Source organism: Tauraco erythrolophus, unplaced genomic scaffold (assembly GCF_009769465.1).
Source record: "Tauraco erythrolophus isolate bTauEry1 unplaced genomic scaffold, bTauEry1.pri scaffold_45_arrow_ctg1, whole genome shotgun sequence".
NCBI lineage: Eukaryota > Metazoa > Chordata > Aves > Musophagiformes > Musophagidae > Tauraco > Tauraco erythrolophus.
The window spans coordinates 627,722-654,697 of record NW_028238615.1 but is presented as its reverse complement, the minus strand read 5'-3'; the positions used below and the strand labels follow the sequence as shown (position 1 = coordinate 654,697).

Sequence of the window (26,976 nt, the reverse complement as noted above, 5' to 3'; positions counted from 1 at the left end):
TCCCCAAATCCCTGACTTCTCCTGATCCACCGCGCTGGCGTTGGAGAGGCGAAGGACCGGGTGGGCCATAGAGGCAGGAATCCTGTCTGCTCTAACCGGGGTGCTGCGTGGAGATCTCTGGCAGCCGTCCCGAGCTCAGAAACGTGCAGCCCGAGCAGAGGGTCGCGTTCCTCGGGCACCCTGGGGGTTTTCTTCCCAACGAGGTCCATCGGCAGCAGCCTGGAGGTCCCTGTCCCACCCGTGGCATGGATGCACCCAGGTCCGGGGCCCAGTTTGAGCCCGCATCCGTTCAGGGGCTCCATTGAAGCACCGAAGGTGCATGAAGCATCAGTGAGGTGCAGGTGGGGCATGTGTGCACGGGCGCTCGGTGTGATGGTGTCGGCGCTGACGCAAGCGGTGGGGGCTGCGATGGGAAATAGTCGTCTTATCCTCCACGTTAGGGAACAGACTTCTGGGAAGAGTGAGGGAGTCAACAGGGGCAATGTCCTTTCCTGTGTATTTATCCAGGCAGGACAACGTTCCAAGTCACCCCATCTCCATCGTCCTGGTGCGTGGTACTGTTATTCCTTTATCTGTAGGTACCTCTGCCCTTAGCATCAGCTCTTTCCTGACATTTTTTACATCTGTTTTGGATGTCTCACCCTCTCGCTGACTTGTCTGTCTCAAAGCCGGGCTGGAGCATCCCTGAGCCCCGGCCAGCTCCTGGGCCGGAGCATCCCTGAGCCCCGGCCAGCTCCTGGGCTGGAGCATCCCTGAGCCCCAGCCAGCTCCCAGGCCGGAGCATCCCTGAGCTCTGGCCGTGAGAACCAGCCTGGAGCAGCCCCAGGTGGATGGTGGATCCTGGAATATCCCGGTGGGGAGAGAAATCACTGCACCTGCTCTACAATGGGCAATTAAAGAGCATCATCTTGGTTAATTTAGTAATGTTTGCTTTGGGGTTACGACAAGCAGCATAATTGAAATTTAAATTAATTACTGACAATTTGAATTCGGTCGCAGCTGGCCCAGTTTGATTGATAAAAGCTGGGAATGCTGCTGGTAACATCGCACACTCCCTGTTTACCGTTGACCTTCCCGTCTCTAGGCTTGTCCCAGGAGCTCGAGGGCTGGTGTACTGTTTCAAAAAGAGCTGAATAAACATGACTTTTTTTTCAGCTGAGGCCCGTGATACGTTTAATTGCTGACCAGTTTGAAGTCTCAGTCCTGCAGGCCCCCCTGCGTGGCGGAGGGAAACGTGGTGTGACTTTGGGATCCCAATTAGCCACGGCAGCGGTGCTGAGAGGTCGTTAGGGGAGAATAACGGGGCTCCCTGTATTCCCCACTGACAGTAGCATGTCAGAACCCGACTGGTCAGCGTTGGGTGGAAGGTAGGACCGTTTCCTCCCTGGTCCCATAGCAGAGGCCACCCGTGGGTGCAGGACCGATGATTGAGCAGTGGGGTTTTGCAGAGTAAGAGCTTTTCACCCGAGATTTGCTTCAGCTACAGAGTAGCAGACGGCTCCAAAATCCATGCTCATTCATTCCCTGTTCGTTTCAGAAAACAGAAGTGAAGAACTGGGCGCCCAGATCCGTTCTTATTTTGATGCACTTAGATTTTTTGCCACGCTGCATCGTTAGCAGGCCCTGCTTAACGAACGGGCAGGAAGGCGCCGCGCGGCGCGAGCCAACGTGCTGCTCTTTCTCTTTTGTGCAACCAGGCTCGGAGGCTTTTACGTACGTCCGCAGCCTCCCGCAGAGCCACGCAGCACGGATGGGGACACTGAGGCTGAGAAAAGCCTTCCAGGGAGTCATTGCCAAGGAGGGAAGCAGAACTCCCCAAAATCCCGGCCCCTCGGTGGGCACAGAGTGCTGCCCGCAGGGCGCTGGGCTGCCGGGTCGCTTTAGCCTCTCGTATCCAGCCCATGCCAGCGACACCTCAGGAGAGAAATTGTCTGGAACAAGCTGTTCCCCCAGGGAAGGGCTCGGGGGTCCCGTCGCTCCGCGCCCCCTACGGTGCTGAGGTCCGCTGGGGCGCAGCGTGGCCGGCAGGGCCAGCGCGGGGCCGGCGAGCCGCTGCCAGCAGCTCCTCACTCTCTGCTTCTCTTTTGCAATCGGCTTCAGAGGATCCGGCGCAAATAAGGTCAGAGCTGTGCTGGTGCTGGAGGCCGGCGGGCGTCTTGTGACGTTAACGCAGGGGAGCGGGTGTCCCTGGGGGCAGAGGGGTCGGGGGGTGCTGGGTGCACAGAGGGTGCTGGGTGCACAGAGGGTGCTGTATGCACAGAGGTTTCTGCTGCCGGTGCCTGCTTCGCCTGTGCCCTGATGGAGATGGGAGCCCGGGACCGAATCCCCGCGCCGGTGGCCTGGCAGGGAAGGGAGGTGGCAGCCACAGCAAAAGGAGAGTGTCCGTAATCCAGTGAAAAGAGCAATTCACAGCCCTTACAGAGCGGAAGGGAAGGAATTACTCCTGGATTTGCGTTGCACAGGCTGTTCCAAGCCCCTGATGGTGCCACGCTGAGCACAGAATTACTGAGTGGTGCAGCAAATGTGGTTCTGCCCTCGGGGAAGCCCTTTGCCACCCTGGTGCTGGTGCCAGCCGGGTCCCTACCCTGGTGCCGGTGCCAGCCGGGTCCCTACCCTGGTGCTGGTGCCAGCCAGGTCCCTAACACACCGCTCCGCAGCTGCGGGTGCTCCGGGTGGCGGGCAGGGAGCGCTGGAGGCAGCAGGGTCGGAATGGGGCAAGCAGACCGAGCCCTGCGTCAGGGTCAGGCGCCCTCGTGCCACTCCTGAGCGCTCCTCCAGCCTGTCCTGCTGGTGTGGCCAGCAGAAGCACACTGGGAGTTCAACGGGCTGCAAGGCTGAGGAAAAACAAGTATTTATTTGGTATCATCCTCCTGCCCTCTGCCCTCTCTCTCCACCGCTGCCACTCTTTCTTCGCTCCATGCTTTGCTCTCTGCTGCTTTCGCTTGCACAGTCAGGCCATTCCCATCTCCTCACCCTCTCTCGTTCGGTTCGGATTCTCGGAGCGGCGAGGTGGGGAGCGCAGGTGAAGGCGGATAGAAGGGCAGCAGTGCCCACGTCCTGCCTTGGCGCGGGTTGGCGCCGTCAGCTCCGGTCGTTGCAGGTTGTGAGTGTGCCCGACGCCGTGGGGAGAGCGGCGGGCGCTGCGGCAGCCCCAAGTGAGCTCCCGGGTGTTCGGGTGTGCGGTCGGTGGTCGGAGGGCAGGTTTTCGGGAGGGACGAGCGTTCGGGGGTTCCTGCCGTGCCGCAGAAGCCCCTTCTCTGCAGGCGCCTTCCCGTGATGCCGCCGAGGCTGGCGGTGCCCCCGAGTCAAGAGCGGGAGGCTCAGGAAAATCAGCAGGGTGTACGGTGCCCCTTTTCGGCTGAGCCTCGCCCAAGGTGATGGGCAATATCCTGGCAACGTTCTCTCCTCCCCTCTTGTCCTGGCCCTGGGCTCGGGAGCGTCCCCACCTCCGTGCTCTCTCTGGCAAAGCCAGTGTGCATCCCAAGGAGTCGTGTCCCTCTGGACACACGTGCCCCATCGTGTTCTTACCTGTAGGAGCCTGCCAGAAGGGTCGGTTTGGGCTGTAGAAAGTCCCAGTGAAAGTTTCCAGCTGCTGGTGTTCGGTTCTGGAAATCACCCTGCGCTTGGGTGCCGCAGCGGGAACTCTGCCCGAACGTGCCGGTCAGTCGGCTGTCGGGGCGGGATAATGTGCTGTGTTAGAGTGCTGCCTTCAGTCTGGGGTTCCCAGCGCACGAAGGGCATGGAGCTGCTGGAGCGGGGCCAGAGGAGGCCACGGAGATGATGCGAGGGCTGGAGCACCTCTGCTCTGGAGACAGGCTGGGAGAGTTGGGGCTGTTCAGCCTGGAGAAGAGAAGGCTCCGGGGAGACCTTCCAGCACCTTCCAGTGCCTAAAGGGCTACAGGAAAGCTGGAGAGGGGCTTTGGACAAGGGTGTGCAGTGACAGGACACGGGGTGCATGGCTTTAAACTGGAAGAGGGGAGATTTCGATGGGATCTAAGGAAGAAATTCTTCCCTCTGAGGGTGGCTGAGGCACTGGCACAGGTTGCCCAGAGAAGCTGTGGCTGCCCCATCCCTGGCAGTGTTCCAGGCCAGGTTGGATGGGGCTTTGAGCAACCTGGTGTAGTGGAGGGTGTCCCTGCCCATGGCAGGGGGTTGGAACTGGATGGTCTTTGAGGTCCCTTTCCATCCAAACCAGTCTGTCATTCTGTGATTCCATGACTTCGTTAAAGGGAAAGAGTCGAGTGGTTGTGGTGGCAGTTGTGTTTGTCTCCTGCATTTACTGGCAGTGGCCCTGGGGCTTGAGCCCCCTGGTCGTGGGGTGCCATCGGTGCCATTGGTGACCACCGTTTGGAAAACAGCTCTGAAACACGCCCACGTTCAGCCCCGTCGAGTTTCAGTGATGCTGCTGTTCCCGAAGCTGACCGTCCCTTCTCCCAGGGAAAGCCAGGGGCCACGAGCCGTGACGGTGCCCTTCCGCAGAGCCGCGGGATCTGCTGGTGGCGTTGGGAAACGGGAGCTCCCGCGGCTCCATCCGGTGTGTTCCATGGCAGTCGTCCCCTGTTAAAGTGAGGGATCAGCCCATGCCCGCAGCGGGGCTCTCACGGCGATCCCGGGCCGGATCCTCACCCCTTTGCTCCGTGTTTTCCTATGGAGCCATTAAACGAGGGCCCGAGTTTATGCAGTGGGTTTTGTTAAAAAATATCCTCGTTACCATCACAGAGGGCAGCGATCTGAGGAGAATCTTTCCTGCCCGTTCCGGGCACCCTGTGCCAGTGCAGCCACGTTGGGGTCTGTTGCCAGGGTTGCTTTTCCCGAGCCCATACCGCCTGGAAGCCTCCTGACCTGCCAGCTCTGCAGCGAGGGCATCTTCCCTCCTCTTCCTCGCTCTTCCGCTGCCTCCGCATTCCGATGTCAGTTGTGCTGGTGTCGGAACAGAGGAGCTGGGGGCTCTTCACGCGCTGAGCCGGGCGGGTTTGGTGCTGAGCAGGGCACAGTGACCCACATCCCGGGGGATCAGCGGGCACCGGGGGATCAGCGGGCACCGAGGGACCAGTGAGCACCTCCTGCCTCTTCCCACACCCTTTCTCTCCTCCTCTCCGCTCCTTTTCTCCCCATTCGCCTTTCCCATTCCGCACTTCTCGCCTCCAGACCCTGAGCGAGCCGCCGGGGTCCCTGGCAGCCCCGTGCCCCCCTGCCCTGCCAGGCGCAGCGATGGCCCCGCGGCGCCCAAGTCTCGCAGCGTTAGCATAGGTGGTAGCGAGAGCAGCGTAGCTCTTGGGCTGCGCGGGCACGCGGCCGCTTTCCGTGGAGATGGCGGGTACGGCAGCGTTGTGCCCACCCGGGTGATCCCGGCTGGAAGGAGGGAGCTGCGACTTTCCCTTTCTCCCTTCCTCCTGCCTCCCACTCTCTGCTTCAGAAAGGACCCAGGAGCTCCCGGGCTGGCACAGCCACGCTCCGATGCCGTTTGCAATGGCCCGTAGGCACCGGGCATAAACCGCTGTGCAGCAGAGGGTCTGCGGGCAGCCGCCCCGCGGGAGCACGCGCTCGGGCATGGCTTCGCGCGGGAGAGCCCAACCTCTAATCCCTCCCTCTGGCATTAGAGGTTGGCACCAGCTGGCCCAGAAAAAAGGGACAAACGGGTTGGTCTGGCGCTTTCTGTCCCGCGACGGCCGCTGGAGCCGTGGCCGGTGCCTTTGAACCCACGAGCTTGGGGCCAAGCGCTTGCCACTGCCCCGTGGATCGGGACCTCGATCCCTCTGGTTCTGCCTCCACGTACGGTGCTTCCCCCCAGTTCCCGGCGGCATTTCGGCCGCGTGGGTGCTAGCAGGGAGCTCACCGGGGCGGAGGGGCTGCGCTTGCGGGGGGGAGGCAGCCCTGCCTGTGGCAGGGAGTCGCGCTTGGCACCGGGCTGGATGAGCCCCCCTGTCCCCGGGGGTGCCCACCTGCTGCAGTCATCCCCCTGTGGATGCAGAACTGGCGGGCGAGGCGGCAGAAACGGGGCGAGCGGCCGCCCTGCTCCTGCTCCCGCTCCCGGTGGCTCGCCGCGAGCCACCGGCGCAGTTTGGGGCTGCCTCGGGGACCCCCTGCCCATGCCAGCCCGCCGGCCGCCCGCAGCTGCTGCATCCGTGTGCGCGGGCGCGTCCCCGGGGTGCCAGGCTGGTGGCACTAACGACCTCTCTCTCCCCTCCGCCCTCTCCACCCCAGAGACTTGACTCGCTGCGACTCCGACTCCTCCATCCCGCACCTGAGCGACCACCAGCGTGCCCCCAGCTCTGCGCCCAAGCTGCTGGCCGCCCGGCCCAACCTGCTCACCAGGTCCATCGAGGAGGCTGCCCCCGGCCACCCCGCCGCCAGCGCGCCCACCCCCAACGGCGGCAGCCGGCACGCGGAGCCCTCCGCCCTGGGGCTTTTGCCGGAGCGGCTGCCCGAGAGCCCCATGGTGATGAAGAAGATGATGATGGTGAACCACGGCATGGAGAAGTCCTCCAGCCTGGGGGAGATCAGCCACCCGACAGCCGGCAAGCACAGCCACTCGGATTCCTCCCGCTCCCACAGCCCCAGCTCCACCGACCCCGACACCCCCTCCCCCATCTCTGACTGCCGGCCCGGCGGCGCCAAGAGCACCCGCATCCCGCAGCTGGCGGCCAAGAAGAGCCCGGGGGACGAGGACAGCAGCTTGACGGGCGACGAGGTTGACCTCGGCCAGAGCAAGAAAAAGTTCCCCCTAAAGATCTTCAAGAAGCCCAAGAAGTAGAGAGAGGGGTGGGGGGGAAGAGGAACACCCACCCAGGAGCGCGGCAGCGGGTGCATCGGGAACGCCCATCCCGGACCCCGCGGGCACCCGCTGCCCTCCCCTCCGCACCCTCCGTTTCTGAGTCACCTCACCCGGCACGGGCGGCGGGAGGAGCTATTTAAACTTATTTATTTCCTGATCTCTCAGAAGAGAAAAAAAAAAAAAAAAAAAAGAGGAAAAACGAAAAAAAAAAACAAAGCCGACGACCGCTCCCCCCGCAGAGACCAGCCGCCCGCGCTCCCCTTCCGGCTGCTGCGCTCCCGGCTTCGCTGCGCATGGCTTCCAGTTCCTGCCGCCCAGCTCTGCTCCGCCACGCGGCGTTTGGCTTCGGTTTCAATGTGGGTTTAGTTTATTTTTTTTTTTTTTAATGATTTTTTTTAGTATTGTTATTTTTTCTCCCGGTTCTTTTGCCTCTTCCCACTTTCGCACGGGCCGTACGGAAGGTCGGCGTTCCCGCCGGGGAGCGCGCGCAGCAGGGGGGGGGCTCGGGGGCGAGCGGCCTGGCGGGCACCGCGGCGGTTTTCTCCCCGTGCCCACCCGTCGCTTTTGCCCATGCCGGCCCCGTGGCGGTGACGGGCGGGAGCGGGAGATGCCCGTTCGTGCGCTCGGTGAGCGGGAGCCGGTGGGACGCCGTGGCGAGGGGGTGCTCTGCCCTGGCTGGTACTCGTGCATCCCGGTGCCCCTCGCCTGCTTCCCAGTTGTGCCGGAGGCAGCCGCATCCCGCCGGCCTTTCCGCGGTGGGACGGGGCCGCCGGAGCAGTACCGGTGCCCGTGTGCGGTGGGAGGGTTGGGTGCTGGGGCGCCTGCTCTGGGCACAGGAGCCCACGGCTGCTCCCATCTTTACTCCCAAGGCCCCTGGACCTGCCCAGGGAAGCAGCTCCTCCGGCTCCGTATGTGCTCCAGGGGTCCGGCTCCGCGGGGCGAGGAGCGGGGACCCGGGTGATGGAGGGGCACAGAGGGAAGGGTGGTCCCCGGGGGTGCTGGCACAGAGCCGGGTCCGGCTGCCACATCCGCACGCAGAGGAGGGGGCTCCCGGCTGCGGGGCCCGACCCTGCCCCCCTGTCCCGGTTCAGCAGACCCGGAGGGAGGGAGCGGGCGCAGCGGGGCGCCCCTGGGCCCGGGACGGGCGGGCTGTGCGTGGGGCACAGGAGCCTGGCAACGTCCTCCCCCTCTCTGGGCTCCATCCCACTGAAGCAGCCGCACTCTGGGGCCAGGTGCCAGGGGCTCTGGGGGCTCCAGGTGCCAGAGGCTGTGGGTGCTGTGGGCTCTGCGCCCTCCCCGAGGACCGAGGGGCTGCAGGGGGGAATGGAGGAGGCTCACCCGGGTGCCCGCTGCCCTCAAAGGCCATGTGGGCAGCGTCCTCTTGCCCTGGGGCTGGGGTCTGCCTGGCTGTGCCAGCCTGTGCCTGTGCCCTGCTGCCATCTGGGGCTGGCACAACCCGGAACGGGGTTTGGTCCGGCCCGAGCCGCTGCCCGGGGCTCGGCGGTTTTGCCAGCTCTCGGCCGGCTGCGGGTCCCATCCTGCTGCTCAGAGCCCTCGTCTCGGCGTGCCACCCCCATCGCAGCCCGGGACACTGAGAGGGAGTCCCAGCATCGGGGCAGTAACCGTGGGCTGAGCCCCGCTCCGTGCCCAGGGCTCAGCCCCGCTCCCACATCCCTGGAGGTGGCTGCCTGGCACGGCACGGCCCCCCGAGCCCTTCGCCAGGCCCAGGGTTCCCTTCATCCCCCCCGTGCCACCGTCCCACGCATCCCTAGCGGTGGATGCTGCCCGGTGGGTGCTGCCCGGTGGGTGCTGCCCGGGGCCACCCCAGCTGCTTCGCCTGCAGAGGCCACAGCAGGGTGCACATCTGGCAGGGAAGAAGAGGAGGCAGGGTGGGATGCCGAAGGCTCCCCCGGGCCTCGCCTTATGCCAGTCACGTCTAGATGCACGCTGCCAATCGGGGGGGGCTGCAGGGGCGGGATGGCTCCGTAGGCAGTAGGTAGACGATTCCGCTGTCGCTTTCCGATAAGTGAAAAATTCCTCATGACTAAGTGCCTGCGTCCCCCCGCGGCTGCTGCGGGGCGGGGGGACACCGCGCTCGGCCCCCGCGCTCGGGGCTGCTGCCGCGACCCCCCGCCGCCGCGGGCGGATGCGCTCGGAGCGGCTCGGCCACCCCCGGGCACGGGAGCGGGGCTGGCGGCGGGGGCACCCCGCGAGCAGGGGCTGCCCGGGCCGGGGCCGGGGTCCTGGCGGCGCTGCTTGTGGTGGCGGAGACCTGCGGATGCTTCTGGAGACGGGGTTGGGGATCCACCAGACGGCAACTGTTGATGCATCTGCCAACTCTTGATTTTTTTTTTTTTAATTTTTTTTTTTTTTTTGGGTCATTTCATAAAACTTTTAAATCCAATAAAGCATGTAGTCTATTTTATGAGCCCGTGTCTGCTGCTCTCTTCTTCCAGCCCTTGCCAGGCTGCAGAGTGGGGGTCCCATCTGGGGAGGGGGGGCAGGTCGGGGGGCATGGGGGCTCCCTGGGGACCGTGCCCCCAGCAGCCAGCCGCTGTGAGTGGGGTGCTCTCCCGTGGGATCTGGATTGTGAACTTCTGCTCAGCGCCAAAGTTAACCCCTCTCTGCCCCGTCTCCGCTGCCAGGGGATGGCCTCATCCTGCCGCCGCAGCTGTGGAGCCGCACGTCACCCCGGCAGGAGCACGGGGATAACGCAGCTGCCCCCGTGCTGGGCTGGAGACTCGCAGGACGGACAGATGGACAGTGGGACCAGGGTTCAAAACGCTTTCCTGGGGCCCCTCGGTGAGGAACGTGCTGCTGACCTGGCCCAGGGCACCCCCAGCCCCTGCCAAAGCCTCTCCCCGCTCCTGCAGCTGAAGCCAGCGGGCATTGTGCCCGCGGGCAGCGTGACACGGAGCAGGGGGCCAGCAGCAGGATGAGGCCCCGTGGGCTGAGACCCCGCAGCTGGGCGGTACAGTGGCACCAGGCCGGGGGCTGTGTGCAGGGCGAGGACGCAGCAGGATCTGGCCCATCCCGGAGGAGCTGCACCCAGACCCCATGGGGCTCCAGAGCAGCAGCGGGGTGGTCGGTGCAGCCCTGCCAGGACACACGGCCACGCTGGGCAGTGGCAGCGCCCGGCTGGGATGGCGTCAAGACAGCCGTGGCACAGCTACACCCGCAGCCTAGGGCAGCCCTGGCACCGCTCACCTGTGGGCTCGGAATCAGCTGCTGGGCCAGCCCAGCCTGCTGGCACAGTGGTACCAGCTGTGCCGGAGCTGCTGGCCCCCAGCACCACCTGGGAGGCAGCCAGCGAGGCCACAGCCCCCCGTGTGCCATTCCCACTGCCACAGTGGGTTTGGCCGGCGGCTGCCCCACTGGCAGAGCAATGGGGCCAGGGGCACACGCAGCCACCCCCAAACCGCTCCAGCGAGACAGGAGAACTGCCCGGAGGCGGGCGAAGGGCTGGAGCGTGGCCCGGGCAGCTGGTCTGGCTCACAGAGTCCCCCGGAGCCGGCGGAACATTTCCAGGAAAAAATTAAAACGTGCCCTGGGGGCAGTGGTCACCGTCCGCCGGGACGGGCAACAGTGATGGCACAAGGGCAGCCACCTGCAGCAGTGGCCACCCCTGGGCAGGAATCCCTGGCACCAGCAGGTCCCATCTTCCTGGGGGGCTCCGAGTGAGAACGTGGGGTGCCCCGGGGTGGGCATCAGGCATTGCTGCTGCCTTGGGGCGGCGCGGCGAGGTCGCTGCCAGTCAGCGTGATGGTGAAGGGCACGTCGATGACGGCTCTGGCCGTGTCCTGGGTGCTGGCCGTTCTCCAGGAGCGCAGGGGCTGGGTGGCTTTCTGGAAGCGCTGGGGATGGGTGAGGGTGAGCAGGGGCTGCCCCGAGCCCCCGCGGGGCAGAGGGCAGCATCCCCACGGGAAGGGGCTGGCAGCAGGCACAGATGCAGAGGGGCTCAGACCCCACCTCTCACCCCGGCCTCGCGGCTCAGACCCTTTTTCTCTCTTGGGGAAGCGATGGCACCATCTCTGCGCCATCACCGGCCTCTCCCGCCCTGTGCCCAGCACTGGGGCAGCCCCTGCTCTGCCTCTGTTCCCATGCCCTGTCCCCATGCCCCGTCCCCGTGCCCCGTCCCCGTGCCCCATCCCGCCTCGCACACTCACGTCGCTCAGTGTCCCGGACTCGCGGCACAGGGCCACGGTGGCCCAGAGCGGGATCTGCAGGCAGGTGAGGACGCCCACGCAGACGCCCAGGCTGGTGCCCCAGGGTGGGTACTCGTAGGTGCCGTAGCGCAGGGGCACGCCGTACATGTCCAGGAAGGTGTAGATGAGCGTGAACTGCCGGGCAGAGTGGGCAGGAGCGACGTGACGCCACAGCACCACCTGGACCCGGGGGTCTTGGCTGGGCTGGGCACCACAGGGACCCCCAGGGCCACTCCAAAGTCCCTCCAGCAGCCATGGGCAAGCCTGGGAGGACGCTGGCACTGGAGCACTCCAAATCCAGGGCAAGAGCTGCCCCTCTCGGAAGGGAAGGACGGAGGGAGAGGAGCTCTTCTCCCCTTGCCCGCCCGCCCCAGGCGGGCGCTTGGTGCTCACCAGTAGCAGGCAGGGCGTGAAGAATGCCCAGCACACCTTGAAGTAGCCCAGCGTTCGGCTGCACCAGGGCGGGCACCGGCAGATCATGTCCACGATGTCCTGACAGAACTGGTTCACGCCTGCAGGCACCCACGGAGAGGGTCACAGCTGGACCCCCGCCCAGCGCCAGCACGGCCCTGCCGGGTGCCCCCGCTCCAGGGCACCCACGACCCCCTGTGCCAGGGCCGAGCCATGCTGGCAGTGGCGGTGCCAGGTGCTGAGCACCCACCACACTTTGGTGGGTGGAGAGGAAATCGCATCCTCCATGCCCAGGGAACACTGCACCCCAGCTTTGTGCCAGCTCCCTGCAGGGCTGAGCCGTGTGTGGGCAGCAGGACGGGGGGCACGCCCTGCCCACGCTACCTCCAAGCTGCCCACGGCTGCAGGGGCACCCTACAGAGCCACGGTTTGCCGTGGCCCCCAGGAACGCCAAGCCGTGGCAGCACGGTATCCAGAGGCTGCTACAAACACCCTGTGGCAGTGCCCCAAGGCTGGCAGCACTGCACCCCTGCAGCAGTCGCTCCCCCCCGGTGCCCGCAGCCACCCGCGCCCCTCACCGTAGCAGAAGGCGATGCCCAGGCACATGAAGAGGGCGACGATGACGAGCCCGAAGCCGGTGCTGTAGGTGTCGATGAGGGTGAACCAGAAGATGCCTCCCTGCGAGGTGGTGAGGGACAATGGGGTGGGCACAGGGCACCCCACACCATGGACACCACCGATGCCAGGGCCCACGCACTGCCCTCCGCCCTCCCACCTGAGGGCTGGTGCAGATATTGGAGCGGAGAGGTGGCCATTCCCCACCCTCCACCCTGGCATCGCCTCGAGGGTGCCGGGTGCCGCTGGGGGGGGGTGCAGGACCCTGTACCTGGGTGACCAGCAGGAGCCCCAGCAGGTAGAACGTGGTGCAGAGAGCACCCAGCAGTGCCATCTTCCTCCTCCAGTCGCGCAGCGCTGGGAACTCGTCCAGGATGGCTGTGGCGATGCCCTCGATATTCCCAAACTAAGGGATGGGGGATGTCAGTGCGGGGGGGGATGTCCCAGTCCCTGCCTGCCCCGGACTGGGCGCAGGGGATGATCCTCATAGAGGGGACTTTGCAGGGCATTGTCCCCGTGTCTGCGTGCCCGGGATGGGGTGTACCTGGCACCCCAAGGCCAGGCACAGGGCAGGACACGGGGCTGCCCGAGGTGACAATTACCAGAGTGTCCACTCCCAGCGCGATGAGCATCAGGAAGAAGAGGATGGACCAGAATGGGGAGCCGGGCAGCAGGGAGAGGGCTTCGGGGTACGCCACGAACGCCAGCCCCGGGCCTGCGGGCGAGACCGAGAGAAGCGTGAGAGGACACGCCGTGGTGCCACGGCCGAGCCCGCAGGCTGGCAGCCAGGCTGGACGTGAGCTTGGCTGCAGCCCCGCAGCCTCGTCCCTGCGCAGGGCAGTGGGATGTCCCCTGGCACGGCGCAGCTCCCCGCTCCCCGAGCCCGTACCTGGGTCAGCGACGCTGCCCACGGGCACTTGTTTCCTGCGGGCCATGTGCCCCAGCACCGCGAAGATGGCGAAGCCGGTGAAGAAGCTGGTGCAGCAGGTCCCAACGGCGATGGCCAAGGTGTCCCTGCCGGGGAGGGCAGCCCCGCAGCCACGGGGTGAGGGTGGGGATGGGGGCACCCCGACATGCTGCGGGGCTCAGACTGCCCCATCACCCCCCGCTCCTCCCCAGCTGCAGCCCAGTGGCCCGTGCCCCCTGTGCCCCCGCTGCCCCCGCGCCCCAGCCCCGCTCACCGGATGACGTTGTTGTCAAACTGGTTGTAGGATGCCATGGAGAGCAGCCCCCCGCAGCCGATGCCCAGCGAGTAGAAGACCTGCGAGGCCGCGTCGCTCCACACCTGGGCACGGTGGCACGGGGGGCTGCAGGACTTGCCAGCCCAGCCCGACCCCTGCCCCTGGGGGGCACCACGGCCCTCCAGCCCCCCAGCCCCAGCGCAGGGCTACCTGGGCGCTCCGCAGCCCGCTCCAGTCCGAGGAGAGGTAGAAGCGGACGCCGTCGAGGGAGCCGTCCAGCGTGGCCCCCCGGATGATGAGGATGAGGATGAGCAGGTAGGGGAAGGTGGCTGTGAAGTAAAGCACCTGCGCAGGACACGGCTCAGCTCGGTCCCACTCTGCCGGCACGGCGGCCGCCCCGCTGCCCCCTGGCACTGCCCCTCACCTTGCCCGAGCTGCGGATGCCCTTCAGCATGCAGAGGAAGACGAGGCTCCAGGCGGCCAGCAGGCACAGGGCGAGGGGCCACTGCACCGCGCCGGGGTCCCCGAGGCCAGAGCTGCGCGTCACCCCCAGCACCCGCTCGCTGCCGCGCGGGGACAGGGGGGTCAGTGGGACACGGGGGATTGGGGGTCAGTGGGACACGGGGAACCCTGGTCACCTCCGCCATGTCCTTGCCCACCCCTCCGCCCTTCGCGGAGCCTCTGGCGTCACCCACCGCTGCCCGCGGGGGCTCAGCCCCCACTCCCCAGGACCAGGGGAGATGGAGCCAGGGCCGAACGCCCGGACACGGGCCGAGGGGGATGCTGCCACACGGGGACTTACTTCCAGAAAACCTCACTGGCGCTGACCCCGCTGGCACTGTCCGACGCATTCTGCAACACACGGGTCACCCAGCAGGTCACCGCCACATCCCCAGTGCCCCTCCTGGCCCCGGTGCCAGCCTGACCCTCCTCTGCGGCTGCAGGTAAAGCTTCTCCCAAGAGAAACCACCTGCCCACTCCTTACGCAGTACCCAGCCCCGCTGCACCCCGCCTGGCACCGGTGCCCCACCGCTGCCCGCCCGGGACCACCAACCTGGCAGAGCTCCGCGTTCCCGGGGGCAGCGCAGGACCAGGGCAGGGGGCTCTGGAAGGAGGAGCCCAGGTAGTAGAAAGCCCAGGCGAGGACGACATTGTAGTAGAGGGACACCAAGGAGGACACGACCAGCATGGCAACGCCAACGCCTGCGCCAGGAGAGGGGCTGCCGAGGGGGCGGCACTCCGCACCCCGCAGACCCCCGGCACGGGGCCAAGGGTACGGAGACATGGCAGGGACCTGGCCAGGGGCTCAGGGTGCAGGCTGGGACCTCACCCAGGGGGTGTCCCAGCCCCTGTGCCCACCGTGCGCCCTGTCCCCCAGCCCAGCCGGCCCCAGCGGCTGCGGCAGCAGGAAGGAGGTGCCCCCAGCCCACCTTTGAGGAGCGGGCAGCACTTCCAGACAGCGATGGGCCCTGCGGCTCCGTACTGGCCCAGGCTCAGCTCCATCAGGAAAAGGGGCAGCCCCATGACCAGCAGCATGATGAAGTAGGGGATGAGGAAGACACCTGGGAGAAGGAGCAGGGCAGCGGGTCGGGGGGATGGCCAGCACCACTGGGTGCCCCAGGGGTCAGCCGTGCATCGTCCGGGCTCGTGGCGGGGACACATGGCAGGGCAGGACGGAGCAGAGCAGGGAAAGCTCCCGGGGGCTGCTGGCTCCATCCCGGGGCTGTCCCTGGCAGACGAGCCCCCTGGGAGCCCCACGGCAGGGGCCTGAGCTGGCAGCAGGCAGGATCCTGCCAGCCCTGGCTTGGGGTGGGTGGTGGGAGCAGCGCTGGGGGTGCTGCCGTGGGTGCCACAGCGGTGCCCAGGGCCGTGGGGTGCCCAGGGCCGTGGGGTGCCCAGGGCTGTGGGGTGCCCAGAGCTGTGGGGTGCCCAGAGCTGTGGGATGCCCAGGGCCGTGGGGTGCCCAGGGCTGTGGGGTGCCCAGAGCTGTGGGATGCCCAGGGCCGTGGGGTGCCCAGGGCTGTGGGATGCCCAGAGCTGTGGGATGCCCAGGGCCATGGGGTGCCCAGGGCTGCGGGGTGCCCAGGGCCGAGGGGTGCCCAGGGCCACGGGACACTCAGGACCATAGGATGCTCATGGCCCTGGGATGTGCCCACAGCAGATCCCAGTGTTTCCTCCAGCGACACACCGACATCTCCATCTTTCCACAGCTTGTCTCACCAAAGGCCTCCTCCGTGGGGGAAATCCTGCTCCTTGCAGCCTCAGCCAGGCCACGTTTGTGCTGGAAAAGGACACTTTCCAGGGGAGAAATTGGCATTTCCCAGCTGGCAGCCAGCTTCAGCCCAAGCCCATCCTCTCCTGGTGGCAAAACTCTGGCACAGCGACAGCCGCTCCCCGCAGCAGAGCTGCTCTCCAGTGTGTCCAAACCCTGCTGCCCGCAGCCTGGCACAGAGCAGACATGGGGCTCACCGCTCGTTAGCCTGGCACTCGTTAGTGCAGTGCCAGGGGGGCTGGCTGCCAGCGCTGGCAGAGGCTTCGCAGCGCTCAGCCTGGGGACAAGGGGGCCACGGTGGGTCTAAAGCCCCGCTGGGGCATCGGGAGCTCCTGCCGGGCTGTTGGCAGGTGCCAGTAGTGCCCCAGTCCCACCAGCTCCCTGCAGTGGTAGGGCCAGGGCACCGGGCTGTGGGACTGGGGCAGTGCAGCGCGTCCCTGCTCTGCCCGCGGCGCTGGGAGACGGTGGCTCTGGCTGCTTTGCTGCCAGTCCAACGCATCCCGTGGGCGCTGGCACCGCGGGGGTCTCCTGCAAGAGGTGCTGCACGGGGACAAACCTCCTGCCCTTCCCAGCTCCGCAGCCTCAGGATAAAACCCCCGTAACTGCCTTTCCCCCATCCCTTGGGGCAGGTGCCAGGGGGGGCGGCAGCTCCCCTTGCACCCCAATTCCTCCCACTGGCCCCAAGCCGCTTTGGCTGCCCGGAGGGAGGACAGGGATCAGCTTCCCGGTCTCCCGTGGGTGCCAGGCAGTGCCCACAGGCAGCGTGGGCGCTGCATGGCCGGGCAGCAGTGACATCCAGCGATGAGCACACCGGCGGCTGCACCGAAGCCGCCAGGATGACGGGTCCGTGGGGCAACGCACCCCACGAGGCTCCCGAGGGAGCGCCCGGCTTTGGGCACGTGCTGTGCCAAAGGTGGCCACGGAACAGGGGGACCACGGTGGGTGGGGATGACTGCGTCTGTGTTCCTCGTCCCCGGAGCAGGTCACCCCACCGTCACCCCATCCCCACGGCAGCAGGGTGTCCCCCTGCCCCAGGGCACGCGGTGGGGGCTGCAGCAGGGCCTCTGCCCGCTCCTCAGCCCTGGTGCTAACGCGGATCACCGTGCAGCCCCTGGGGAAGGAGGTGATGACTCCCTAGGAGGATCCGCAGCCAACCTGCGCCCCAGTGCCAGGCACAGGCACGGGCACGGCAGCCCATCACCCAGCAGCCGGCCCTGCCCCGAGGGCCAAATTCCTCCCCGATTAGGTGCGGTGCAAAGCTCGACACCACCCAGCCCTGGCACGTCCCATCATGGCGCCGGTGCTGCCCCAGACCTGTGCAGTGTCACAGGATGGGTGCCAGCCCCGACAGGGTGTTTTGGTGCTCGCATCGGCTCAGCCGGGCACGCCGGCGGTGTCGGGGACGGCTGGGGCGTGGGGCAGAGGTTCCGGGGGCTATGGAGCACCAGCCGGAGCCCCACGGTCCTGAGTCCCGTGCACGGGCACTTGGCTGCTGCTGCCAGCGTGCAAACATGCCCGTGTCGGGCCGTGCCCCGAGCACATCGGTTGGCCTCTTAGCAAATGGCTTCCGTTACGGTGACTCAAGGCGCATCCCCGGGGAGAAGATTTTGGAGCGAACAGGGAAAACCAGCGCGATAAAATGCTGCGAGAGCATCGGGGAGCCCGAGCGGCAGCAGCACGGGGCAGATGCCTGCGATGCCCAGCGTAAGGGGAGATGCCAGAGGGCAGAGTCACGTGGGTCAGAGGCACCACGAAGCTGGCGAGGGCTGGATGGGGCGAGGTGGGCCCTGCAGGAGACAACATCGGGGCAGCAGACGCAGCGAAGGGCTCGGGAATGACCTTTTGGGGGGGATTCTCCCGTCCCACAGGTGCCCGAGGACACAGTGCTGCATCCTGGGGTGTTGCCACCGGGCACCAGCTCCGTGCTGAGCCACCTGCACTTTGTCCTGCCCCAGAAACGTGGCGGGTTATTGCCCCGCTTGGCCGCCTTCCAGGCTCTCCTGCCTGGCTGAACTGGATGGCACAGCGGACGGGCACCTCCGCGCGCGGGGCACAGCAGCCTGCAGCTGTGTGGCACCAGACGGTCCCCACCGCTGCAGGGGGGGGTCACTGCCTTTCTGGCCAAGCCCCGCTTTTCCGGGCAGGGAGAGATGTTCTGCAGAGGGGCTCTGCCTGGCAGCAGCTCTCCGTGGCCCAAAGCACCCAGGACGGTGGTGCAGGCTGCCCCGGGCGCATCCCAGAGGCGGGCACATTGTGGGGCTGCACAGGGCAGCCCCAGCAGGAGCACAAGTCCCCCCGAAGACGCACGGGGAGATGATGTGAACTCTTAAAGCATCCTCCCCTGTGGTCCTCGTGGTGGCATTAGAGTGGGGGAGCCCAGGTGGGCAACACAAGACCCTGAATCCCACCAGCACCCATGTTTGGGGTGGGCACAGCCTTCATGCGTCGTCACGCTGTCCCTGCCCAGCCCCCCCTGCTCCCGACCTCCATCCACGAGAAGCGAGCAGTGCCCGGGTGCTCGGGGAAGGGACACGTGCCCGCCGCAGGGACCCACCTCCTCCGTTGCGGTAGCACAGGTAGGGGAAGCGCCAGATGTTGCCCAGCCCCACGCAGTGGCCCAGGCAGGACAGCAGGAACTTGTACTTGCTGGCCCAGGTCTGCCTGGGCAGGCTGGGGGCCAGGATCTCGGGCTGGAGTCCTGGCCAGGGCTGGCTGGTGGGGTGGGTGGTCGGACCCTCCGTCTGGAAGATGTTGACCTGCAGAGCGGAGCGAAACGTCAGGAATCGCTGGCTGCAGCCTGCGAACCCCCCGAGGCTCCTGGGCAGGGCTGGGCACTGCCAAGCTCTCTCTGAAAAAGCAGCCGGTTCCCAACGGGGTTTCGGGGCTCCCCCTGAAACCTGCCCAGCAGAAGCCCATGCTGTGGGATGCGAGTGGCTCGGGCTGGCCCAGCGCTCCGTGCCCCTCGCCAGGCTCCAGGAGCCAGGGGCAGCCCGAAAGCACTGGGCACGTTTGATCCAGCAGATCCTCCCATGGCATGAAAGCAGGTGGCTTCCACCCACCCCCCGTGATGGGTTTTCATCTTGGCTCCATCTTATGCAGCCAGGACTATCGAAACCCAGGGACTGCCAGAGATGCCACCCCAGCCCCCTCTGCTGCGTGCCGCCGAGGCTAGTGGGGCCACCCCAGCACCTCTGCTGAAGGGGGAACATGCACAGTCGGGAGAAGGAACGGGATGCTGGGTCGTAGCATGGGCTGCTGCCAGTGGCTTGGTGGGGCTTGGCGGGGCTTGGTGGGGCTCCAGGGCTCATAGAGGCTGTGGGACAGCTGCTCTGCTCCCCGGGCACAGCTGGCAGCGCCACAGGGAGCTGCAAGGTCACGGCAGGGTTTGGGGCTGTGATCCCATCCAGCAGCACCAGCTCCCTGGGCACAGGTCCTGCTGCCCTGCTCCCCGGGCACAGCTGGCAGCGCCACAGGGAGCTGCAAGGTCACGGCAGGGTTTGGGGCTGTGATCCCATCCAGCAGCACCAGCTCCCTGGGCACAGGTCCTGCTGCCCTGGGTGGGATGGAGGGATCCCCCAAATCAGCCCTCGGAGCCCGCTCCAGCCCCGCGGTCCTTCCCTGGAGGTCTCCTCTGCCACATGGGCTGCAGCTTCCCCCGGTCCCTGCAGGACAGACCCCAACTCACCCTCCCCAGCAAGGTCGGGCTGCTGGGAGAGAAGAGGATGAGCAGGAGAGCGAGGGGACCCTCCCCAGCCCCTGGGCAGAGGCTCTGCCCCTGTGCCGGCACTTGGGAACGCTGCTGCGTGGGGAACGTCTTTTAGAATCGGTGTCACAACAGACGCAAACGGTCGTTCCCAGCCCACAAGGGATGGAGCACGCAGCCTCAGGAGCACGCGGCTCTAATCCCAGTCCTGCCTGCGGCAAGCCCAGCGCTGCTGTGACTCAGTTTCCCCCTCCTGCGGGACCCCGCCGGGGAACCACCGCTGGAGGCAGAGGAGCGTCGCTCAGCGACAAAGCAGCATTACGATTCACAGACCGCAGAGCTGAGAAGGTCAGACCTGAGATCCTGAGCCCTGATCTCAAGTGCAACACAGGCCAGAGGCTGGATGCCGGGCTGCGCTCCCCCTGCAGCAGGAGGGTTTAGTGTGGAAAAGGATCCGGTTTTGAATTAAACGAAAACCCAACCACGATGCACTGCCCCTATCCAGGCTCGAGGGGGCTGATCCAGCATTTACTTACCCTTCGTAGCATCCTTGACCCACACCACCCCTTCCCAAGCAACGGGATGGGTCATCAGGAAAGCAACCTGCAAACCCCAGCCGGTGGAAAAATGCTCCTCTGCCTCTACAGCCTCCAGAGGCTGCAGAAACCCTGAAATCCAGCACATTCCCCATCCCTTTCTCCTGGGGCCATGGGCAGCAGGGCAGCCGGCGGGAGATGTGCCGTGGGGCGGGCAGGAGCACAGGCTGGGCTGGACGGAGCGTGCGCTGCCGAGGGCGGCTCTGCCGGGCAATGCCATGGGGTCCCCGAGACACGGGCATGGGGGCTGCTCAGAGGCAACTGTTCCTTGGCCGCCCCGGGCCACGGAGATGCCTCCTCTTGTGCAAAGTCCATGGGTGCAGCACAGCTCCTGCCAGGCACCAGAGCGATGGCAGCCCGGGAATGCCAGCACCCCTGTGAGCTTGTTTACTCCAGAAACCAGGGTGAGCCTCACCATGTGCCCTCCTGCAGGGCACCAGCTATCAGCTCTCACTTATCTGTGGCTGGTTGAGCCAAGGTGCAGGTTAACGATGCCATCGGCCAGGCAGGCTCTGCCTCCCAGGCTGGCACTGCATCAAAGCAGTCTGTCTTCCCACAGCTGGCTGGGGAGCACAGTGCAGGATCGCCTGGTGTGTTTACAGGAGCCAGCCTGGGCACAGCAGGGACAGCACAGACTGAGCACGTCCTGCTGAGCCTGCCAGGCTGTGCTACAGGTGCCCTGTGCCCGGGCAGTGTCTGCTGATCCCCACACCTCCCGGGGCTTCCCACTACTGGACTCCTCATTCCCCATCCATCGCCCCGAGCAACGGGAAGGTGGTTGTAACTGCTCACAAAAAAGGGCCACGCCACCCGCCTCCCCGCTGCCTTCAACACAGGAGGTGGTAAATGTGTGACACCTTCCCTGGGGAGGGCGGCGAGGACGGACGGGGAGTTAAAACGGTTCCAGGGAGGGCAGGAAACCTGCCACGGGGCCACGGAGGGCTCCCTGGGCAAGTCTCCCAGTCTGGGGTGCTGCTCTCGCCCTTCTCCCGCAGGGCTGCCTTGTTCACGCACCCGCGGCACCCTCATCTCAGCCACGGGGCAATTAATGCCGTTATCATCCCCACCCACTTCCAGTCGTGCTTTACAGTTACTGGAATTTCCCTGAACAGCCCGTCCGGCCCCGCTGGCTCAGCAGGACCTGCACCCGCCACCTTACCCACCCTCAACACTGGCAAACGTGGCCGAGGGCTCTCAGGAAGCAGCGGCAGGACGGGGTTGAGGCAGAGCGGTGCTGGGCAGCCGTTGGCACAGCTGGCAGCGGTGCTGGGCAGCCGTCGGCACAGCCAGGAGCGGGGCTGTGCGCACACCCCAGCTCACCGCGGGGAGACGGCGCAGTGGGGTGCCAGGGCTCCAGCCCCGCCAGTCTCAGCTGTCTCTGCCACCAAGCCCTGTCCTGCCCCGTGCCCGCACATCCTGCACTGCAGCAGGACCAGATGGATGAAGCCCCGAGGGAATCCTGCAGCCCCCCCCCCAGGCCAGAGCTCCGGGGCTGCACCCAGGGACTGCTGAGCAGCCCCATCTCCCCCCATTCATGTGCCCCACGCTATCTGGGGTTATCTGGGAGCTGTGACCCCCTCGGCTTGCCTGTCCCACGCTCTCTGGCCCCCGGAAGGCCATGTGCCCGCCCAGGCCCACAGGCAGCAGCCTGCACCCCCCCAACAGCCCCCGCTCACCCTTGTCCACCCCACAGCCCAGCAGCATCCTGCAGCACGAGCTATCGGCGAGCGCCCCGACACGAGGGCGAGCAGCGGGGTCCCTTCAGCCCTTTACAGAGCTGCTCCGAAAAGCATCAGCCCTGTCTGCCCTCAAGAGCGCTGGCATCGCCGGGCACAGCCCTCCCCAGCCCTCCGGACGGGTGGGACACCTGCCCCGAGCCCAGGTGGACACCGGGCTCCGGCTGCTCGGTGCACCCTGAGAAATTTGGGCAGCTCTGCCAAACTGCAGCCACGGGGCGAACTGGAAGGAGGTGCCCGCCCGTCAGGACACCCCACTGCTCCACGGCGGAGGGATGGCAAGAGGAACGGAGCCGGGCTGAGCCCCCACAGCTGGGCATCATCTTGGCACACAGGTGGCCAAGGGACAACAGTCTGCGGAAACTCGTGCAGGATCCGGGCATCCCCGGTGCTGCTGCCACCACGACCGTGGCTCACTGGGGAATCCTCAGCGGGGCAGCTGCAACTGGGCTGTGGAGGGTGACCCGCACCCCACGGGTCCCTGGCACCGGGAGCGGGGGCTCCCGCAGCCCAGGGCAGCGCAGGGCAGGGCAGACCACGTGCCCTCAAGGTCCCGGTCCTACCGTGGGCTCCGGCGGCGTGGCGGGGGCTGGGGGCCCTGGCGTGTCGAGGTGCCCGGTGCCCGGAGTGTCGAGGTGTCCGGTGCCCGGCATTTCCTGCTCGGCGGCGAGAAGGAGGGAGCGCCGCGCTCTGCTCACCTGTGCCAGGTGCAGCTCCGCCCCAGCCAGCCCCAGTGCGGGGTGCAGGATCTGCCATGACAGGGTGCCCGGAGCCCCCCCGGAACCCACCGCCTGCACAGCCGCCCACCGACGGTTCATCCCGCTTCCTTTGGCAGCCAGGAGGGACCGGAGGCGTCACCCGCTGCGCTCAGCGGGGCGAGACGGGACCTGCTGCTCACCCGGAGCTCGGCGCAGGGTGTGTGCTGGGGTGGCCGCGCTCAGTGCCAGGACTCTGCTGGGACACGGTTTCGTACTGGGCTCCCTGGATGCCCGTGGCCGAGCCACGCTGCAGGAGCAGCCCGGCGCCTTCCCCAGCCGTGGCCCCGCACAGGAGGGGCACGGGGGGCCATGGCACTGCCAAGGTGGCCGATCCCGATCGCGCTGCGGAGCGGTGAGAGAAGGCAGACAGCAGTGCCAGGCTCTCGCCCGGTGCTGCAGCCAGGAGGAAGAGGGGGGAGCGGTACGAAGGGACACGGAGAGGTCCGCTGGCCCCTCCAAGCTAACAGCGTCCAGGTGCAAGGAAGGAGCAGCTTCAGGAAGGGCTCCAGCCCCCTTTGCAGGTTATCTTTGACGGCCGCATCCCCCAAAGCACCTGTCACTGTCACCCTGTTTTCCCAGTTAGTGCCTGTGCTCTCCTGGCCCATTTGCTGGGAAAACCAGGCGGCCAAACGAGGAGCAGAAATGGTAGTGTGGGTTCTCTGGCAGACAGGCTGCTGCCACCTTCACGCGGGCTCGGCGCCAGCAGTAGCAGCAGCTGCCGAAAGAGCTCAACTTAGACCTGTGATCGCCCCGGGAACGCGTCGGCGTTTCTCCTGCAGCTCCCCCGTGCCAGCCACCGAGTCATCTTCTGCACTCGGCAGCGCTTCCGCCTCCTTCCCTTGGCATCTGCCAGGGGCCGCCGGGTGAGACCGCTGATGCTCTGCTGCACGCCAGCTTCTGTCTGTAGCCCAGTTTCATCTGGGATCTTTCCATGGCTGATGCACTGGGCTCTCCTGGGCCGCTGCCGTCGCACCGCATCCAGACCCAGCTGTTCCTAAACCTGAGCGGAGCAGGTTTCTCCCTTGAACCAGGACTCTCCCCCACCGCTGCAGCAGGGAGAGTGGAGAAAAGGACAGATTTCAAACACAGATGGAGCAGAATCAACTGTTCTCAACCGAGAACACATCTGTAGGATGGGGTGGGTTATGGGTTGTCCAGTGACCCGCTAAGCTGGTGGCCCCCTCTGAAAGACTGTAGAGTCTTTGTGGGGTGACTGCATCGAATCGGAGCCAGAAGCAAAAAGGAAGCTCATCACGGGAGGAAACCAACGGAAGGGTCATTCTGCTTGGTGACTGTGGTCGCCTTCGTCTCACACCATCGGCCAGAGCACTGCTGTTCTCCTGGGACAGGGCAAAGTCCTAGAGACACTCAAATCGAGCAGTCTCTTCAAATGAGGAGCATGTCTACAGATGTTCCTGGGTCAGGGAATTGGCTGCAATTCCACCCGAAAGAGCGAAATGGAAGAGGTATTTTTAACGTGGGTAATTTTGGTGGTCTTGATTATGGTAGAGCTTTGCACACAGCTGGCCCAGAGCTGGGGCATTAGCACAGCGTGCCATGACACACAAAACAACCAGGAGCCAGAGGACTAAACTCTTCCATCTGTATTTTCTCTTCAAAGATGGGATCCTGTAAGAAACCCCCAAGATATCTGAGATACTCACAACTTCTCTGTAGCCTAGGGGCCCTCAGAGCCAGAGTCACAGAGCTGCCCAGGCCATGGTCCCTGGCAGGATTAAGATCCTCTGTGCAGCTCCATCCATGACTCGAGGCCTCCACCTCACTCTCATGGTTTCCCCTGCTCTGGTCAGAAATGTTCCTCAAGCCCGACTGCTCTTCACTTGCACCAGGAGTGCTGCCAGCTGGGCATCCTGGCACTGCAGCGCTGTCAGGATCTTCAGGATGCCTTCGCAGTCCAGAACATGACCTACAAGCACACAGCACAAGCCAGCAGGGCTGGGAAAAACAGGAGGTCTCCATCAGGAGAACCGGAGAGAGCCTCCGTCCTGAGGACACTCGCAGCCTGTCAGGGACAAGTGTGGACCCCCCCCTCTAAAGGGAAGACGTGACCTCAAGACTTGCCCAGCTTCACCAGCTCCGCAGTCAGACACACAATCACCAGCATCATCAATGGCTGCTTTGGAAGACAGGCCTGAACTCTGTGCCCTGCTGAAAGGGAGGTTGGACCTGTTGGTCCAGAAGAGGAGTTGGCATCAGGACATCACAGAGCGTGTCAGCTCTGGAGTGAGATGAGATGCCAATCTCTGCAGCTCTCCACTGGTCCAGCATCCTGGGCTCCCCGCAGAGCACGCCAGGGTGGTGGACTCACACGCAGGCTCCCAGCTCCCTTCATACCAGGTAAGACGGGAGCCTGTGGGCACGAGGTGGGAGCCACATGTTCCTTGGTATGTCTGCCCCCTTGATCCGTGGCAGGATCGGATCCTTCGTTCTGTGGCTTCACGTTGCGTGAACACACGGTGCTGAAGCAATCTTGGCCGGGTTTCGGGTGCTGACCCAGCTTGTTTCCTGGCTGGCAAAGGCTCAATGCCCTCGTGCAGCTCAGGTGCCAGCTGCACGTGCCTGGGGCTCTGACAGTTTGAGGAAACATCACTTTGGAAACGAGCAAAGGGGTGCCAACAGGAACCTGTTGGCACAGAGGCTGCGCTGTCTCAGAGCTGGGGGAGGCAAAGCCTTGCGTGGCCTCAGGAAGTTTGGTTGTTGTTGCCACGTTTCCTTCCAAAACTCACCGCTCGTTCCAGTTGGGTTTGGCTCGGTCATTCCGACCCCCCCGCAGCCACGCTGGGAGGGAGAGGGCTGGTTTGCCTCTGCGGCCGTTGGCCCCGCGGCACAGTCACATCCTCGGAAAGGGAAACATTTGCTCCACCTGCTGCTGTTTTTCCAAAAAATGAATAAAACACAAAGTAGAAGAACTTGAGGAAATGGGTATAAGCTTAGTCAGGGGAGGTTCAGGTTGGATGTTAGAAAGAATTTCTTCTCTGAAAGGGTTGTCAGCCACTGGAATAGGCTGCCCAGGGAGGTGGCTGAGTCCCCATCCCTGGATGTGTTTAAGAATAGGGTGGATGAACTACTTAGGGATATGGTTTAATGGGGATTAGGGACGGTTGGACTCGATGATCTCTAAGGTCTTTTCCAACCCAGAAATCTATGAACCTATGAAACTTGAGGGCAAAGATACGTGAGCACAGCTCAGGCTTCCAACGGATAAAAAGTCCATGCTTTTCCCTTCTGGAGGCCTTTTTCCAATAATATAGAGAAATAACCCCGAGTTTATTCTTATTTCCTGATCAGTTCTAAATCTTCCCTGTGCCACACCTTTGGTGGGGGGGGGGGGTGCCCTCTGGGCTGCCAGCCTCTGTGCGGTGTTTCTGCTCAGCTCGCCCTGGCCGAGCAGGACCGGATGTTTCCATTGCGGTGCCGTACCCACCCGAGCTTCCCGTCTCCCACTCGCAGAGACGAGGGAGGCTGTGCGGTGTGGCACCGCTCAGCATCGTGCCCTGCGGGCGGGTGGCCTTCTCGGGGGGGAGGAGGAGGATGCGCAGGACAGGATGGCGCCGCGAACCATAAACGCCGGGTACTGCTGCGCCGCTTCAGCCTCACAAGTGCCGCAGCTGCTGGCCGGCCGCTGGTTCCTGGGACATTCAACAGTGGAATTATGGATGTTTGGGGCTGGATCATGAGCGTAAAGCTCAGCGGTGCTCTGGGTGCCGCTGCCCACGAGCCCTGCCCGGACTGCCAGGCGTTCCCCGCGCCTTCGCGAGGAGCGGGCGCTGCAGAAGGAGATGGTGGCTGCCCATGGGGCCGGGAGGAGGCTCGTCCTCCTAAGTACAGGGCAGGGGCTGCCCCTCATTGACAGTGGCAGTCCAGATGTTTTAAGGGCAGTCATGAGCTTTATGAGAATCCCAAAAGGTCTTTGTGGCAGGACGTGTGCCCTTCATGCCACCCTCAGTGGGGGCACCCGCCACCTTCGCCAAGAATGCCAGCCCTGTGTCCCTGTCCCAGCCTTCAGAGCCCTCCACAGGTGGTATGTCCCCTTTTGCTGCAGGGAGTGCCCGGTGCCCCCCTGCCCCCAGCCCCCTTCCAGCAGGACCCAGCCCGGGCGCCATGCCGTACCCAGCTGCCATGCTCGTACCCAGCTGCCATGCCTGCACACAGCTGCCGTGCCTGCACACAGCTGCCGTGCCATACCCAGCTGCCATGCCCGTGCCCAGCTGCCGTGCCTGCACACAGCTGCCATGCCCGTGCCCAGATGCCATGCCCACACACAGCTGCCATGCCTGTACACAGCTGCCATGCCCGTGCCCAGCTGCCGTGCCCCTGCGGGCCTCTGCCCCGGGCGAGCGGCATTCCGTGAGGGCACGGGACGAAGGCAGCCGCGGCCCCCCCCCCGTGTGGCGGATGGCATTCCATATCCTGCCCGGGCGCTGCTTTGGCACCACTGTAACGGCCGCGGTTACGGCGGCACTGCCCGTCGCAGGACGAGGGTGTTTTGTCCCTCCGCGGGCTCCGTACGGCGCGCGCTCCCGCCCTTTCCCGTCCTGCCGCGGGGAGGTGCGGTCTCAGCCGCCATCTTGGAAGCGGGCAGGCCGTGGGGCCTGCCCCGGCGGGGCGGCGTTTCCCGGGAGGAGAGGCGGGGAAAAGGGGGGGGAGACGGAGGACGGGACGAGCCTCCGTTAACGGCGAGAGACAGCGCTGAAGCCGCGGCG

The 26,976-nt window shown here is 65.4% G+C and overlaps 2 protein-coding genes across 3 annotated transcripts in view; one reads left to right on the top strand and one right to left on the bottom strand.

The window, feature by feature from the left end:
• The window catches only part of STIM1 (stromal interaction molecule 1), a 95,763-nt gene extending 88,829 nt beyond the window's left edge, over positions 1–6,934 (top strand). For both annotated transcript variants that reach the window (XM_086630628.1, XM_086630629.1), the window contains one exon: positions 6,205–6,934. In XM_086630628.1, the coding sequence (XP_086486754.1) occupies positions 6,205–6,754 (550 nt within the window). In that variant the 3' untranslated portion in view covers positions 6,755–6,934. The remainder of the gene's footprint in view (positions 1–6,204) is intronic.
• A 3,548-nt stretch (positions 6,935–10,482) lies between these two features.
• LOC104384498 (sodium-dependent proline transporter-like) lies at positions 10,483–25,030 on the bottom strand. The gene is made up of 17 exons (XM_086630652.1): positions 25,000–25,030; positions 24,094–24,179; positions 22,058–22,243; positions 18,014–18,215; positions 14,618–14,749; positions 14,242–14,390; positions 13,990–14,039; positions 13,612–13,750; positions 13,398–13,532; positions 13,188–13,291; positions 12,896–13,020; positions 12,609–12,721; positions 12,278–12,412; positions 11,970–12,069; positions 11,374–11,492; positions 10,942–11,115; positions 10,483–10,629 (listed from the first exon to the last, which is right to left on the bottom strand). The coding sequence occupies exons 1-17, from the start codon at positions 25,028–25,030 to the stop codon at positions 10,483–10,485; spliced, it is 2,127 nt and encodes a 708-aa protein (XP_086486778.1).
• Positions 25,031–26,976: the final 1,946 nt, after the last annotated feature.